Raw genomic sequence first — 19009 nt, forward strand, 5'->3', positions numbered from 1 at the left:
ATGTGTAAAGGGAGTGATGAATCTTGTCAAAAGAATCACTAGGATGGCCGGGATCATTAGGATGACTAAGATGCAGCCATCTACACTGAAGACACACCTGCCTCAGAAGAACTTCCATCGTTCTCTGAATTCTTAAAAAAAAAAGAAATGCAGAGATGCCTTTGCCATTTTTGATTTAGAAATGAGGATGAAGACGATTTAAGAAATCCATTAATTGCAACTGTTAGTAGTTCAACTATCTAATTTTAAAGTTCGAAGATGCTAAAAGAATTTCATCTGGTACCTGAAATTTATTACTATTCATTTTACAGTTCAGATCACTCCCCACCATAAACCTTTTCTAATTACACTTTGAAAGAACTCGACAGATTTTTTCTCTGTAGAGGAAGGACCAAGCCTCAGAATCTTCCTTCCTAAAAAGAAAACCTTGATCAAAATTTTTTGATAGAATCATAGAATGGTTAGGGCTGGAAGGGACCCTCAAAGGTCATCTAGTCCAACCCCCCTGCAAGGAACAGGGATATCTCCAACTAGATCAGGTTGCTCAGGGCCTCGTCCAACCTGGCCTTGAATGTCTCCAGGGATGGAGCATCCACCACCTCTCTGGGCAACCTGTTCCAGTGTTCTACAACTCTCATGGTAAAAAATTTTTTCCTAATATCCAACCTGAATCTACCTCCCCCTATTTTAAAACCATTACCCCTTGTCCTATCACAACTGGCCCTCCTGAACAGCCTCTCCCCATCTTTCTTGTAGGCCCCCTTGAGGTACTGGAAGACCGCTATAAGGTCACCCCGGAGCCTCCTCTTCTCCAGGCTGAACAGCCCCAACTCTTTCAGCCTGTCCTCATAGGAAAGGTGCTCCAGCCCTCTTATCATCTTCGTGGCCCTCCTCTGGACCCTCTCCAGCTGGTCCATGTCCTTCTTGTGTTGGGGGCTCCAGAACTGGACGCAATACTCCAAGTGAGGTCTCACGAGGGCAGAGTAGAGGGGGAGAATCACCTCTCTCGACCTGCTGGCCACGCTCCTCTTGATGCAGCCCAAGATGCGGTTGGCTTTCTGGGCCGCAAGAGCACATTGCCGGCTCATATTGAGCTTCTCGTCCACCAGTACTCTCAAGTCCTTCTCCTCAGGGCTGCTCTCGATCCATTCTCCGCCCAGTCTGTATTTGTGCCGGGATTGCCATGACCCAGATGTAGGACCTTGCACTTGGCCTGGTTGAACTTCATGAGGTTGGCACAGGCCCACCTCTCCAGCCTGTCGAGGTCCCTCTGGATGGCATCCCTCCCTTCCAGCGTGTCGACGGCACCACACAGCTTGGTGTCATCGGCGAACTTGCTGAGGGTGCACTCCATGCCACTGTCCACGTCACCAACAAAGTTGTTGAAGAGGGCCGGGCCCAACACGGACCCCTGAGGGACGCCACTCGTGACCGGTCTCCACATGGACATCGAGCTGTTGACCACTACTCTCTGAGTGCGGCCATTGAGCCAATTCCTTATCCACCGAGTGGTCCATCCATCAAACCCATGCCTCTCTAGTTTAGAGAGAAGAATGTCGTGCGGGACAGTGTCAAAAGCTTTGCACAAGTCCAGGTAGATGATATCCATTGGTCGACCCTTGTCCACCGATGCTGTCACCCCATCATAAAAGGCCACCAAGTTGGTCAGGCATGATCTGCCTTTGGTGAAGCCATGCTGGCTGTCACCCACCACCTCCTTGCTCTCCATGTGCCTTAGCATGGTTCCCAGGAGAATCTGCTCCATGACCTTGCCAGGCACAGAGGTGAGGCTGACCGGCATGGTCATTGATACATCTCAATCTTCCCTGAGTGTCTCCTTTCATACTTCAATTATGTTTCAGTGCTGGTAGGCCTCCTGCGTCTAATCTGTTCGAAGAAGTTATCAGCTTTCAGAAGTTGAGCAAGTTACGCCCCAAAATCTCTTCTGGGCTTATGCTCCTCCCACCCCTCATTTAATTTATCAGGGCTGACATTCCCTTCTATTTCCTATGTTTGAACACAATATCCACTTTGATAGAGTAAACTTTTTTCCCCTCCCCCAAGTGCATTTATTTAATTAAATTATTTAATTAACCTTGCTTTTTTAATTATTTTTTATTTATTTTAATGGAGAAGACAATACACTTACTGAGAATCTACTATGACATCTTTAAGCAGTCTCCATGCTACCAGCAAACATATCACTCCCTTAATTTCTTCCAATTAGCTTCTTTACTTTTACATATCTCCTCCTTTCAAAGTTCAATACTACTGTCAAGGAGGTTTGTTTATTTTAAAATCAGGCATTCATATTTGTTTATCCTACATTTTATTTCTAATACTTATAATCTTGTTTCCTGTGACCTACATATGAAGAATAGGAGAAAAAAAAGTGGAGAAGCACTATGGGATTAGGCCGGAGGAATGACAGAGGAGAACAATGGTGAGCACCCAAAAAGTGAGCTGAAGGTCTCAAGAACTCTTGCTACAGCAGTCTAAACAAGGAAAAAAAAAAAAAAAGAAAGTCATAGTAAGACATAAACAAGAGAACTGGGTACAGCTGGGTGAAAATACAGTAACAAGTGGCTCCAGCAGTCCCTCAAAATAAGAAGTGGTTCTAAATGAATCCATGCTCTAGTGTAGCAGCTATTATTTATAGGTTTATAGGTTACTTATCCCTTTCTCCAGTGAAATGCCATTTAGTCAAATCTGTTGAGCTGCCCATGCAGCTTGATTTCATTTTCCCAGGTGTTTGAGTTGAAATCCAAGCCAATGTTTTAAGTGAAGATCCTCAGAAACTGAGCCTGGTCTTTACTGCTGCCAATACAGGCTTGGCAGAAGGGCTCCACTTAAGGGCATTTACACATGCGCTTTTGGTCCAGCTGTCAATTTTTACGAGCCCGGTTTAACATTCTTTCAAATTTCCTATATTTCTACATAGCGATTTGAAATTTAAATATCTGCAAGTGAATGCATATGCAATCTGTTCTATAAATAAAAACGTCTGTGAAATACTGCATAGCTTCCTCTTCCAAGCTGTGAGATAGAAAGGCATATTTTAAGAGTTGTCAGACACCGCGTCTGACATCATCAAATTACGATCAGTCCAGGCTTAACCATGATTTCTAAAGATAAACAAGGTTCGGGAATTTTTTTCTTAGATCAAGCTCATCGCTTCTTTGCAAAAGGCACAGAGCTCACCCCAGCAGTTGACATGTCAGCCATCACCTGAGCACAGCAGTCTTGAGAGGAGGATGAAAAGGTTCTGAAAGCCATCTCAGATTATTGGCGTGCAGTCCCTGGTCCTCCAGCTACCAACAACTCTAAGCTGTCAAAGCATCAGAGTGGTCTGCCCAGCCAACGCTGACAAGTCCATCACAACCAATCTAGAGGATGAGGGGAACTGAAATAACATTCAGCATAAATTTTGGCAGAAGTTCTTCATCAGGGAGGATGATCTCAGCACAGGCTGCGAATAAGCATCTTCGGGAAGGCGAGAGATTGTTTTCGTGAGAAAACAGCCTGCAGTCAAATGTACAAACTTCTAAGGTTGGATGGCATGGATCAACGTGCCATAAGATTCTGAAGTGCCAAACGATAACCAGTACTGCAGTAGGGACAGAATCCTGCCACCATGGAGTAAAAAATCACATCAATGAAATTTTGACACCTAGGGATATTTCTAGAAATTTAACTAAGGCCTTTTCAAAGGACCAAAAACCTTTTTCTTAGGCAGAGCTATGTTTTTATCATCCCACTGACCAAGTGCAGCCGTGGCATGCAGTCGTCATCTGAGATAAACATAAACACAACTCCTGAGTAAGTAATGATCTCGGCCAGTCCGTGGTACTTCCTGTGCAATGCCTTATGGAGACACGCAAAGCAGCCATACTGAAAATCAAAATCCACACACAGAAATCCCTCCTAATGGAGAACCCATGAACTCTGTTGATAAGGTTTGCTTCTGAAGACAAAATATCCAGCTAAGGCAAGGAAAGCCCCTTAGTCCTTCATCATATGCAGGACCTCATCTGTCCTCTGGTTGAAGAGAAGTGTCATAGCGAATTAAGTCTTTCACAGAATACTTCATGTCTTTCAGCAGAATCAATGACTGTGGCCAGGATGATGACTATCCGTTCTGGGGAGGCCATGCCTCTATCAAAAGGGTATTAGTAATGAAGCCCAGGACATAATTTTAGTTTGCTAGGGCTAAAACAAATTTCTTCATGATGCCAGTAGAAAGATAAATAAGCTAAAATTGTTCAAAATCTTATACTCAGTGAGCAAAGAAACCCTGATAACCAGATAGAACAAGTGTATCTTATCTGCCAACCTGCCAGACATTTTGCGGTCATGGCTGTGGAACTTAACTTATTTATTTTTGGTACTGCTGCTGCTGAAAAGACTAAAGGCAAAGGTCATCACAGAAAGATTCTGAATTACATGACATCTACTATTGTCTGTCTTTCTGGTGCACTACTCTCTGTCCTTCTGGTATTGAAAGGTAAACATGTACCTACATGAAAGGCCATGTGGTCGTTCTTGAGATTGTTAGCCAACGTGGTTCTGTTTCTAAAAAGAGTATTTGTGTTAATCTAGGGACTGGTAAGAGAAGCAGAACAGATGTTTGGAGACACCAAAGGCCATACTAATGCTGCAACAATACCTGTGCTAGAGAAGCACCTAAAAGGTCCAAGAGAGCTCAGACAATCATGTAGGCTGTATCCAAAATCAATAACCATGATGAAGAGAAGTAAAAATATGGAACGTTGTCATATGTCTTGCCACCTTTGCCTGCTGACTATCCAGGACCAACAGGTAGAACTGGTGTCCAAAGGCCGATGTGCACCTTCATTTTAGCCTCCACAATCTCAAACCCCTGCCAAACTGCTTTGGGAACCAACCTATGCCCTAAAGTCTGGTAACAGAGGATGCAGCTGGAACAAACAGTGGTGTCCAATGATACAAGAATCAACCACGCACAGGAATTACAGGAAGACATCCTAAGACGTTTCAGGTAATACTTCTAGATATTGTTCTCTCCATCACCTACTGTCACCCCAAGAATGAAGACATCCAAAACACTGGTCAACAGATGAAAAATGACTTCTGCATGTTTAATGTGAGGCAGAATCACAATAGAGTCAGTAGTTTAATTAATCAAGTATCCAACAGATAGACCAGTAGAGATCTCGGATGTGAAGACTATCATCTCACTAGAAGCCTGAAAAGAACAACAACAGTCACAGGACAGGAAGATCTTAATGGCAGAGGTATACTGAGAAGTACTGCAAAGCGTACATTATTTCTCAAATAATAAAAGAAACAAACTTCGAGGATCTTTAATAAACTCAACCCACTCACAAAAAAAAAAAAAAAAAATTAAGTATTTCTAGTTTCATCCCACACCAGCATCACTGAAAATCCGGATGGAAACTCTCTAACACAGTTTGCAGTGTTAGAAAGCGGCATTGCTTTATTGGGGTGCCGGGTGCACGGGGGATGTCTCCTCCTGGCACGCACACCTGGCCCCGGACAGAAACTTCGTTATACACTACGAGCATGTTTACACAGTCATTGTCATTCTCTTAAACAATTGGTTAATTTTCTCTCGCTTTACATGTAAATTCCTTCGCATGCTCACTTCTCTCCTCCACCCCTTTCTTTTGGGTCTGAGGTATGTTTAGGGCAGGTGGTCCGTGAGTCGGTGGTCGTGATCTCCCCCGGCTGGAACTACCTTTCCCCAAGTCACTGCTGCACATGTTCCCAATTCAGAAAAACATGATACCAAAGTTTACACGTTCTCTGGGATGTTGCCTTCAAGGGCAGACAGTTCTTTGACAAAGAGTCGCCCTTTTAATCACTCCCGGCAGCTTCAAGGATGGTCATCTCGTTATGTTAAGCTCAAAACAAGCCAGCAATGTGCGCTGGCAGCCCAGAAAGCCAACCATGTCCTGGGCTGCATCCAAAGCAGCGTGGCCAGCAGGTCGAGGGAGGGGATACTGCCCCTCTGCTCTGCTCTCATGAGACCCCACCTGGAATACTGCATTCAGCTCTGGAGTCCCCAGCACAAGAAGGACATGGAGCTGTTGGTGCGGGTCCAGAAGAGGGCCACGAAGATGATCCAAGAGCTGGAGCACCTCTGCTATGAAGACAGGCTGAGAGAGAATTGGGGCTGTTCAGCCTGCAGAAGAGGCGGCTCCGGGGTGATCTTATACCAGCCTTCCAGTACTTAAAGGGGGCCTACAGGAAAGCTGGGGAGGGACTTTTTACAAGGGCATGTAGTGACAGGACAAGGGGTGATGGATTTAAACTGAAAGAGGGGAGATTTAGATTAGATATAAGGAAGAAATTCTTCACTCTGAGGGTGGTGAGGCACTGGAACAGGTTGCCCAGGGAAGTTGTAGATGCCCCATCCCTGGAAGTGTTCAAGGTCAGGTTGGATGAGGCTTTGGGCAACCTGGTGTAGTGGAGGGTTTCCCTGCCCATGGCAGGGGGGTTGGAACTAGATGATCTTTGAGGTCTCTTCCACTCCAAACCATTCCATGATTCTACATTCCTTAGGTACATACAAACCGCCTACTAAACCCCTCATGAAATCCTTACAGAAGTTTTAACCCCTTCACTGTTGGGTAACACCAGGCATGGTGAAAAAAGGTCAACTCAGTGCACTAAGATTCTGACCACCAAAGGCAAAACAGCAGGCATGACACCTGGAAACCTACTCAATATCTGAGAGAACGTGAGCTCGCAGGGGTGACAGACGTGCCCTCTGCATGTGGTTCCCGTGTGGACAGTCACATTTCAATCACAGCTGTTCCCAAGTAGCTCTGTCTAAAGACAGGCCGTAACAGATAAGCTAACTCAGAATCATTTGCACACAATACAAATCACAGTCCTTTTAAGTACTATGGATATTATCAATAAAGAGCCACAATAAAACATCAGGGTTTTTCCAAGCATCTGACCTTACCCAAATCAAATTCAGGGTGAGCTGTACGCACAGTGTTATGTTTCAAAAAGCTTTATGCAAAAGAGAGATTTAATTCCAAGCAGCTTTGCAATTGCACATTTATTTCTTATTTAAAGAAAGAGTGATTCTCAAGGGCTTGTTAACATTAAAACATAATGGCTTGAGATTAGAGAGCTTTTATGCAGAATTTGGTACCTCTTTTTGCTAAGCAGAAGACTGCATTTTACATATTTATGTAACTAAATAGTTTAATTTTAAATCAGACTCTTAGCTTCCATGTTGTTAAAATAATGACTGATACCTTCCATTTACTTGATGATACTTTTTATTCAGATTTGCCAGGCTGCATGGTTGGAAATTGTAATTCAAGAAAACATATATAAAAGTTGTGTTTTGAAATAATTATCAAGTGTCTTTCAATTAAAATATAAGAAAATTTTGTTTTAAACATAAACTAGTTTTGACTATGCATTTGTACTCCATGAATGGAAGCAAGAGCTTCTGATTAATAGATTTTTCCTTATAACTACTAAATCCCATCCTCTGAACTTCAAGTGAAGAAGAAATCATTCTTTTCTGTTTTCTGCCCAGTATCTCAACTTCAGCTGAACTACAGTTTCAATCTCAGAAGAATTATAAAAAATTACAAGCCAGAAATACATTTCTGGCAATGTCATCCACTCTCTAGCTAGTTTGGAACACCACTAACCATGTCTGCGCAACATGCTATCAATAAAGACTTCAAACACAACAGTAAGTTCCATTTTGGATGTCTTCAGCAGAAAAGGAGAAAGATTCAGGTTCCTTTCAAACACACTGGAGAAAATGTAGTTTGATTTTTCAAAGACACTAAGTATCACAGTTATCGTAGGTCTTATGAAACTGGAAGCTTTACTCAGACATATCACGTCTGCAGACAAGAAACACAAAAGTTGTTTCTCTTCAAGATTTCAAACCTTTTTAGGATTAGGGATTAGCAATATCACATGTGGACATGTGTAGTGGAAGAGATTAAAGCCTTGTCTCCGGCCAAACCTTCCATACATAAATCAACAAAGCTTCATTAAAAGTCCAGGAAAATCCAAAGACCTTCTGACAGCAAATAAGATCTATGGACAGAAAGATTATTTATTCCAGTTTATCAGCTCCTCTCAGTTCCTGTCCTTCCTCCACTACTGATTTGAGCCACCAAATAGAGGGAATTCACTGGCAGGCAAAGACCTAAAGCTTGCCAGCAAAGTTCTTTGCTGCAGGATTCACCAAGGATTGGCCACTACTAAAGGAGAAAAGAGGGGAAAAATCTGAATCATTTTACTCCCATCTGTATCCTAAACGAGGGAATCACTGAAAAATACGCACCTTTTACTAGCTTACTGTCAGTCAAAAACATTTTTAAAATCTTTCACCACTAATTCTGTCTCATTATTCTGGGTGATAAATAATTTGTCTGAAACTTACTGTCAGTCAAAAACATTTTGTAAATATTTCACCACTAGTTCTGTCTCATTATTCTGGGTGGTAAATAAATTTTTCTGAAACCTTCTTCCTAAGAAGCATAATACAAACATAATCCTTGTCGCTTTTTGCTTTTCCAGGTGATTTTCTGAGTGCTACCACCTCCCAGAAGGATCCTCAAACATATCATTACCATTTCTGAAAATCATCCACAGACACATTCATTCCATTGTTATCCACTGACAAATTTAATAAATTCCACCAAAATTTATGGCTGAATTAAAAAACAAAAAAAGAAAAAAAACCACACAAATTGAAAAAAAAACCCACAGAAACTTATATTACTTCTAGAAACTTAAGCCTACTGTCCTAGTTAAATACTACTGAACCATGTTCAGCTCAAACACGGACAAGGATTGTGCCTACTCCCTTAGCTGACTTCTTTATCCAGACTATTAATGTTTCATCAGAAAACATCTCTCATCAGAAAACTCATCGCAGATTCACTCTGATCTGCAGCGCACTCTTCTCTTCCTAATCTACTTTTCAGCCTCGATTCCTCTCAATCTCTTCATTACTAGCACTTACAAAGGCTTGAAGAAGGCTAGTATTTTCAAATAATACGTATTTTTTTAATCCACACACAAATTAAGCCCTCTGGTCATATCCCTAATATTTACCAAGGAAACCAAGCATCAGGCTTGAGGAAGTCAATCTACAGATGGAAACCAGTTAAGCCAGTTTTATTTTCAATACTACACATCAAGGTCAGAACACTGTAATATTTAAAACCAATAGCACCGTACACATGATTGATTACTGTCCATTACTCATACATACACAGAATTCCCTAACTTCTGTGCTCTCCATTACTTCTCAAATCAAATATATTTCAAAACAAAGACATTATTTGACTGTAAGACAGCAGAAAGTGCAGATATCAACTTTTTTTTACAAAAATCATACCTTGATCGGAAAGAAAATCCAGCATGGTCTGGAGAAGGAAAGACAGATGCCTGACGCACAGAGCAGGATTGCCCATTCTTCTGGAAGCGTATACTAGCTCGTGAAGCAAACGCATCTGTACTGCAGCCCATCCTCTATGAGTTCCTATAAAGTAAGCAAGCTTTGAAATTTTTTACTTAAAAATTATTTTTTTTAAGCTGTAAATCATCACAAACCAATTGGTTGTGGTTTTCTTTATATACTACGCCATGATTTAACTATATATATATATATATATAAAAATCACCCAATGGAATCAATAATTACAAAATCCAAATCTTGTACTCAAAACAAAAGAAAAATTAGGATCTTTGAGATTGCTCAAATATTTAAATGTGAAAGCAATTTTCGTTTTATATGCTTGTCCATCAACTAATGAATTTATCATTAGAATTCAGAAAATGAAGTTAACACTTCCCCTAAAGTAAACAATAAAATTATACATAAAACCTTTAAAGTTTTCTATTTTTTAAATTCTCTGAACAAGAAATTCACAGGAGATTTCATACAGAAACTTTATTTTTATCCAAATCAAGTACTTCTTAACTCTCTTTGAAGAACAAGCAAAAGATATTTTCTCTAAATGCTTTCCCGGTCGTTAAAAGTCAGTAAGAAGCAATAAAACTGCAGGACATTTCCTGATTTTCAGTCTTTAAAAACTAAGTTTCAGACTATAAATTATTTCATATTTTCAGAGTATCTATGGTAACAATAAAATAGATCATCATAATGTAACTGTTCTTTCAAAAACGTACTATGCAGTACTCTTCATGAAATGTAAACCTGCTTTTAGTAGTAAGCAGGAGCAATAATTTTTAAATAACAGATATTCCAAGATGGACAATACTTCATAAACTTCTAAACAGCCTTTCTTCTAATATTACCCTTCAGCATCTGTCAAACTTTTCTAGAAATATTTACTGCAACTAAACCTTGAGAGTTTGTATTTTGCACACACAAGTCTCATTATTTTCCAGGAGCAAAATATCGTTCTTATCAAGCAGTCCATACGGTTTGCAGTGATCTTTCCATATATCTCCGAAAAAGCCATTTTAGAGGTAACATCTGGCAAAGCACTTCAGTGCAACATAAAGGTAACTTAATGCAAGGTAAAACACCAATCATGTAACTTTTTTTGATAATTGTCAGTTCTTGAAGAACTTCTACAACCTCTTCTCCCAAGGCTGTCCCATTCCAGTTTTCTCCTTTTCCATCAGAAGCCACAGCATATTTTTTCCAGTACACTCCCTCTTCCTAGACTCTTTGTATCTTTCTATCTACTCCACTTGGCATTTTCTGCCTCCTTTCACATGTCATTTCTTTTGGTAACTGCTAAAATCACCTGTTTTTTTTTAAAAAAAAGACATCCACACACGCCGCAGGTTGTCTACATGCCATTTCATCAACGGGAATCACAAATGCAGGTAGGACAGCCTGGAAAACAGCATGTCCTGGTCAGTCAGCTGAGCATTTCTGTGTTCTCCATTGACTGAACTGACTAGATAACCATCAAAAATAATGGAGCTAAGTGACCTAGCACATAAGGAAACATCTAAATTTACAGGACAACTTCCAACTGGAATCCCAACAACAGACAGTCAATGTACTGTCACAGAAGGGAGAAGACTCTTCCAGCTGCTGTTCATCCATATTTAAACCAGTTTAGAGTTTTCTTATGGGTGAACCCTACCGCCTCTCCATCAACACATGCTCAGCCCATTGCTTACTGCTCCATTCCTGCAGCTACAACATTGAGTGAACTGACCCCAGAAACGCTACTATACAAAAATAAGGCAAGTTTTTGGGCTACACGGAAGATTTATGCAAAAATCAAGGTTGAGGGAGGGGATTCTGCCCCTCTACTCTGCTCTCATGAGACCCCACCTGCAATACTGTGTTCAGCTCTGGGGTCCCCAGCACAAGAAGGACATGGAGCTACTGGAGCAAGTCCAGAGGAGGGCCACGAAGATGATCCGAGGGCTGGAGCACCTCTGCTATGAAGACAGGCTGAGAGAGTTGGGGCTGTTCAGCCTGCAGAAGAGGAGGCTCTGGAGTGATCTTATAGCAGCCTTCCAGTACTTAAAGGGGGTCTACAGGAAAGCTGGGGGGGACTTTGACAAGGGCGTGTAGTGATAGGACAAGGGGCAATGGCTTTAAACTGAAAGAGGGCAGATTTAGGTTAGATATAAGGAAGAAATTCTTCATTCTGAAGGTGGTGAGGCACTGGAACAGGTTGCCCAGAGAAGTTGTAGATGCCCCATCCCTGGAAGTGTTCAAAGCCAGGCTGGATGAGGCTTTGGGCAACCTGGTGTAGTGGAGGGTGTCCCTGCCCATGGCAGGGGGGTTGGAACTAGATGATCTTTGAGGTCCCTTCCAACCCAAACCATTCCGTGATTCTAGGATTCTAAAAGGAGCAGCGAGCAGCACGTAGCTTGCAGAAAGTGAACGCAGTATTTACAGCTATAAGAACAGGCATGTGCTCTTATGGGCTATTTTTGCATTGGTTTTTAATAGATGCAATGAAATAGTAATTCAAATGATATACAGCATCTAAAATCTGTTGAAATGTCTTAACCTAATGCTAGTCTTATGGATAACATCACTTTGATCTGATTTGTCGAAAAACATGATGTATTTGACCCTACAGATATAATTACATTATATGTACATATGTATGTGTGTCTATATACAAAAATATGTAAAAGAATCTTTCATTCTTTCATTATAAAATGAAATAACAACGAATAACAGAAGAAATATAATTTCTGATATACAAGTTGGATGCACTGTAACTTAAGAAATACTTAAAAATAAAACATTACCTTTTTTGTACTGAGAAGCATATAATAAAAAACAAAGACACTTTTGAAATGAAGTAGAAGTGAAGCTGTCACAAATAAAACATAATTTGCTGCAAACAGGGGAATACAGCAACACAATCAGCGGCGGCTCACAGAAATCTGAAATCACTGAAAGCAACACTGCCAAAAAGTGAAGGTACCACTTTAAAGAACTGCTCTATTTGCCACAATTAGTTTCAGACAGGTAAAGGATTTGGGTTTTGTTCGAAATCTCTCAAGGAAATTAGTTACAGAAAGCCAGTTGAGTGACTTAGGATGCAAATCCACACTTTCCCAGAGAAACTTACCTTTGCTAAAATCTTTAGGATCCAAGGATAAGCTGTAGCCAGGGAGAGTTTCCAAAAGCAGTTTATAGCAGGCCCTCCACCCAGGCTCTGGGATGCTGGGTGCAGCGCACTGCATCGCTGCGATACGCTTGAAAAAAGCAGACTTGCGGTGAAACCCAATACGTTCGTACAGCTCAGAAAGAATGCTGTAACGCTGGATTTTTTCTTCTTCTGAAAGCTGAAATTTAAAGGGAAAAGAGAAAAGATTTGCTTTTAATCAAATAAAACTTTAAAGTAGATATCTGATTTAAAAAAAAAAAAAACTAACAGAAGGGGAAAAAAAAAATGCAGCAGGCATATCTCCAACACTGCAGAAGGGTCAGTGATTTTGCATATAGCCACTCAAGACAGCTTCTACTACCAGGAAAATTTAAGTTTGCTTCAAGTTCAACACCTAAACAAGAGCAGCAAAGATAGATTTCTTTATTAACTTTGAAAGATATATTTCTTTATTAACTTTATTTTTCAGTAGAATCAGCAAGTAAATAGTCAAAACAGTCAATAACAGCTAAACAGTTCAACATTTTATGGAAGATATTTAGCATGATGTATACGTGCATAATAAGAACATAAAAATACACCACTTCCAATATCTATCAATTTACCAAGTTCAACTTTTTCATCCCTTTAGAATAAACCTAATTATTAATCTTGAAATCTCAAGCTATGAAAGCAAGGAAACTACTGCCTCAATTTTTGTGTGTCTCTGATTTTGTAAACCACAGAATGTTTATTCCATGATACCATATATATGCAGACTGCCAACTAGTGAGGAAGAATTCAGTGAAAGCCCCATTAGGTTTGAAGCTGAAACAAACCTGATAAGGAACCACCAGCATGTGCTGCTTTAGCTTATCAATATGTTGGCACGAGTCCCAAGTAACCATTCTTTGAATGACAACCTTGCTTTGAAATCAGACAGCCAAGAAGAAACTGCTGCAGAAACTCTTGAGGCTATCATAGAATCATAGAAGGGGTTGGGTTGGAAGGGACCTCAAAGATCATCTAGTTCCAACCCCCCTGCCACGGGCAGGGACACCCTCCACTACACCAGGTTGCTCAAAGCCTTATCCACCCTGGCCTTCAACACTTCCAGGGATGGGGCAGCCACAACTTCTATTGGCAACCTGTTCCAGTGCCTCACCACCCTCGGAGTGAAAAATTTCTTCCTTATATCCAATCTAAATCTCCCCTCTTTCAGTTTAAAGCCATTGCCCCTTGTCCTGTCACTCCATGCCCTTGTCAAAAGTCCCTCTCCAGCTTTCCTGTAGGACCCCTTTAAGTACTGGAAGGCTGCTATAAGATCAACTGCTATCAACTACTTCGGTTGGACTCGATGATCTTAAAGAGCTTTTGCAACCTAAACGATTCTATGATTCTACTTCAAGTCTACATCCCAGCAACACGCAACAATGAGTTCTGACGGTGGACCAATGCTGACACCTAGTGCACAATGCCTGGCGTGCACAACCAAACGCAATATAAAACATTTGAAATTGCTCTAAAGCTGCTAACACGTTTTGCAAAGGCGTTTAAAATGACAAACGTCTTACAAAAATAGCACTAAAAGACAGAAACAGCATTTCTGCAACTCATTCTTCAAAACTGAAAGTATCGCTCAGTGGGTTCTGTGCATTTAACTTGCAGATACTTAAAGTCTTGGAAAGTCAAAAGAAGATGCTAGCCACACCAAGCTAACTTTTACAGAAATAATTAGATCTTATAAATGAAGCTTCAGAACATCTTGTAGTCACTTAGATCCTAATATAATTACCAAAAAGAAAAAAAAAAGCGTCTATTTTCAAAAGGCACTTCTAATTTTGGACATACAGATATGAGAGACCTCAAAGCAGCCTGGACTTTTCAGAAGGCACCACGACCTTTTCTGATAGTTCAAATCTTAGAAGTTCAAGAGATGAAGAGACACAGACAGAGTAGCAAATCGTTTTAGAAAGTTTCCGACAAGTTTTGAAGCTGAAGTTGCTATTTCCTTCAGAAGAGACAACAGGAGACAATGCCCAAAGCCAAAATACTGCCCACCCACATAAAAGACCAACCCCTGTAACGAGAGCTGTTCTTTACAGCAATTGCACCAACTGAAAACTTCCATGAATCAATGCAGCTAGAAAAAACACGAGGCACAAAATGAAAATACAGAACAATTTTAAACCAGTATATCAGAACCTCCAAAAAACACGTGTCAGATTAAGGTTACCTACTCTAGCAGAAAAAAAGCTGCTCCACCTTTTTTTCCCCCCTCTCCCCTTTTTTTCCATTTATGTCATCTTAAAAAGTTAGCACAATAAAAAAAGTACGGGAGCAGAGCTGGAAAGGGTATGAGCACATGATCAAGTACTAAGTTAGAAAAGCTTAAAAAAACCTATCAAAAGCTATCCCTCAAATACACAATACTGACAATGTTCACACATCCATGGAAATGAAGTTTTTAAGATGAGAAGTCATGCTATCTAGGTAGACATGAGCACTCACTACTAACGGGAACAACTATTAGAGAGGCAACAAATTCTCAGGAAGTTTTATTTTTATCATAGAATCATAGAATGGTTTGGGTTGGAAGGGACCTTAAAAATCTTCTAGTTCCAACCCCCCTGCCATGGACAGGGACACCCTCCACTACACCAGGTTGCCCAAAGCCTCATCCAACCTGGCCTTGAACACTTCCAGGGATGGGGCATCCACAACTTCCCTGGGCAACCTGTTCCAGTATCTCACCACCCTCAATGTAAAGAATTTCTTTCTTATATCTAACCTAAATCTGCCCTCTTTCATATCTGAGAAAGTTTCTAACACTGCTGCCTAACTTCTTGCTTCATGATTGCCCACAAAGTTATTAAAATCTTGTCTGCAGTTGCAGGAAGCTGTTTTTTCATCACCTCAAAGATAGCTAGCAAAATCGCTTTTTGCCTCTGCACAAATAGTTATGTAGTACAACCCAGGGACTTAAAAAATACAAAAAAAAGAAGGAAAAAAAAGAAACATACAGATACTCCAAGCAATTAACTCTGGGAGGGCTGCAGCAGGCATTCTGCCGGCCATCAGTGTAGCATTCACAAATATCTTTCCTGACCTTCCAAATTTCTAGAAGCTTAAGGTCTACCAAGTGGCTGCAAAACAGCCAACACGCAGCGCACAGCATCTTTTCCATCTGGTTAATTTTCATTTAACCTTTCTAACAAACCCAAACATCTAGTTCCAACCTCCCTGCCATGGGCAGGGACACCCCCCACTACATCAGGTTGCCCAAAGCCTCATCCAACCTGGCCTTGAACACTTCCAGGGATGGGGCATCTACAACTTCTCTGGGCAACCTGTTCCAGTGCCTCACCACCATCAGAGTGAAGAATTTCTTCCTTATATCTAATCTAAATCTGCCCTCTTTCAGTTTAAAGCCATTGCCCCTTGTCCTATCACTCCATGCAAACCCAGGTAGCAATTCCACCTCTAAAGGCTGTAGTTCACTAGACAAGAAACGGAGCCAGTTTTTTTACAGGCTTGTTTTAAGAGCAGCTTTCAAGAGGATAGCTTTTTGTTTGTTTTTCAATTATTCCTTACTCTATTAAAATTCTATAATTTCATCTCCCTTGTAATTAGATGTTACAATTTTATTCCTCATAACTGGATGCAAAGATAAGTCTTATTACCCTGCAGCTCTCCTCTAATCAGAAAACACCAATTAAATAATGTTACTAGACTGGGTAGGAGGTTGAATATATGGAAATCAGCTGGTTTTCCTGTTTATCAGAGACTTAACACTTTATCCCGTGAGGTGTTTTTTCTGCTGTTGAATATTAGTTGTGCTGATGTTCTTACCTACCTGCAAGTGAAAAACACTATCCTACAGTTTGATTCTCTAACCTGTCACAGGATGACTCCTCTTTTGAGTTAGTCCAAAATATAAATGTAACTATTATCTGATTCCATGCTATATACAGAAAATATAACTCCCAGCCATGCTCATCTCTATGGAAAATACATACCCCAGCACTGGAAAGATTATCTTACTTGCATTTCTCATAATCTTTCTAGAAACATTTCCACCAAGAAAATGACAAAATAGTAGATGTGTGAAGTTGCAAGCTAGATGAACGTCATCCTTGACTGAAACCAGTAAAGGTAAAAAACAGCTCACAGTTCAGCAGTGGGTCCCAATGCTCAAATCATCAATATTGTCAAGGTGTCAGTTTCTGGGCTTTTTTAAAGCAATCGTATACTGAACTTCTACAGTGGCATAAAGATAATAGAAGATCCAGCTGACATCAGGAAATGAAGATGTGATCATTAGGTAGACAAGGAACAGCAGAGGATTCAGTGAAAAAGATCCATCCCGAACTATTAATATGATTTTTTTTTTAATTTTAAAAATCAGTGAATACCAGTATCACTTGAGAAGAAAAATGCTCCTTAGTATCCAATTTAACTTTTTTTTTTCATAGAACACATCTACTGAGTACCATCATCATCTAGTTTGATCTCCCACATCGTGCAAACTATAAGAGTCACACTCAGTGACACAGAGTCATCACAGAACAGCCCAGGTTGGAAGGGACCTTGGAAGATCCTCTGTTCCAACCTTTCAGGGGAAAGGGAGTCTAGAGGAGATCATCTATCACCCTGTCCAGTAGCACCTGGAAAAGCTCCAGCAATGTGCACAACACCACATCCCTGGGGAGATTGTTCCACTGAGTGATTGTTCTCACTGTAAGTTGTTTGTTGGAGTTTTTTTTATATTGCAATGAAACATCTTCCAGTGCATCTTATACCCATTGCCCTTTGTCTTCTTGGCATGGCTGCTTGTGAAGGAAGAGTCTCCATCCTCTTTATAGCAGTGCTTTAAGTACTGGAATATTGTGATGAGATCCCCTCTGAGCCTTCTCTTCCCCAGGAAGAAAAAAGACTCAACTCCTTCAGTCTTTCCTCATCAGGCAGGTTCTCCAGCCCTTTGATCATCTTCATGGAACTCCTTTGGATCCTCTCCGATCTGTCCACGTCTGTCTTGAACTGTGGGGACCAGAACTGGACACAGTACTCCAGGTGCAGCCTCCCAAGGGCTGAGTAGAGTGGGATGATCACACCTGGCTCTGCTAGCAATACCCCTGTGGATGCAGCCCAGGTTCTGATCTACCTTGTTTGCCACAGCGGTGCACTGCTGATTCCTGTTCAGCTGGTTGTCCACCAGGACCCCCAGGTCCCTTCCAGCAAGGCTGCTCCCAGCCACACAGGTCCTAGCCTGTCCTGGGCTCTTTGGCTGTGTTGCCCCAGGTGCAGGACTTCGCATTTGTATACAGTTCTTGCTTGCCCACGTCTCTCTGTAAAATGGCTCTCCCTTCTGATGTGTCCACCTCATCACCCAGTTCAGTATCATCATCAATCCCATCATCCAGATCATTTTTGAAGGTGTCGAACAGTGCGGGGCCCAGTATCAACCCCTGGAGGACTCCACTTGTGACAGGCTGCTAGCCCAAGTAAAAAAACTTTGATCACCACTCTCTGAGTGTGGCTTGTTAGCCAATTCTCTACCCATCTTGCAGACCAGCCATCCAGTCTGCATCTTGCCAGTTTGTTCAGGAGAAGGCCGTGGGAAACAGTGCAACCACTTTGCTGAAGGTCGCTAGATGATATCTCCATTAGCTCCCTAAAATCTGACTGAGCTACAACAAAAATACATAATATACCTAATTTTTATTTCAAGGATTTCCAGACAGTGGAGATCTGGAATTTATAGCATATATTTTATATAGTGTTACAATGCACACTGAGGAAGGCTTTACATGCACAAATATTTGTTTGCAGGGTCAATAGCAGATGGTATACATCAAGTTCAAAGCTCTTTTAGGGAAAAGACAAAGCAAAGAGAAAGAGACCAGCCAGCTAGGAAGAAAAGCAATGAGGCCTCCAGAACATCCTTCTCTGGATCTCTCCAACACAGCAGGTGACAAAAACGATGATGCCTTCTCACCACGCTTTTTCACTGGATGTGTTTCATGAGGACCCACTCAAACTCTTACCTGTTTCTATTTGTGACACTCTTAGAGCTGTCTGAGGCAAGCTTTGATCAGGGCATGCGTTGCATGCTGACCAGCTGCCAAGCTTTGTGCTTTTGTATTACTAGGTAGTTCGTACCAGCTATTTAAATGTCTTATATACCCTGCCATCCACTAAGTCCTATTTTTCCCTCTAATATCATCGAATCATAGAATGGTTTGGGTTGGAAGGGACCTTAAAGATCTTCTAGTTCCAAGCCCCCTGCCATGGGCAGGGAAACCCTCCACTACACCAGGCTGCCCAAAGTCTCATCCAACCTGGCCTTGAACACTCCCAGGGATGGGGCATCTACAACTTCTCTGGGCAACCTGTTCCAGTGCCTCACC

General features: G+C 41.3%; 1 protein-coding gene across 1 annotated transcript in view; it reads right to left on the reverse strand.

Moving 5' to 3' along the window:
* TRAPPC9 (trafficking protein particle complex subunit 9) overlaps positions 1–19009 on the reverse strand; it is a 535580-nt gene that overhangs the window by 486776 nt on the left and 29795 nt on the right. The window contains exons 9-10 of the mRNA XM_086609585.1: positions 12582–12798; positions 9395–9538 (exon numbers count right to left, since the gene is read on the reverse strand). Of these exons, the coding sequence (XP_086465711.1) occupies positions 9395–9538; positions 12582–12798 (361 nt within the window). The remainder of the gene's footprint in view (positions 1–9394; positions 9539–12581; positions 12799–19009) is intronic.

The sequence above is a fragment of the Tauraco erythrolophus genome, chromosome 3 (assembly GCF_009769465.1).
Source record: "Tauraco erythrolophus isolate bTauEry1 chromosome 3, bTauEry1.pri, whole genome shotgun sequence".
Taxonomy (NCBI): domain Eukaryota; kingdom Metazoa; phylum Chordata; class Aves; order Musophagiformes; family Musophagidae; genus Tauraco; species Tauraco erythrolophus.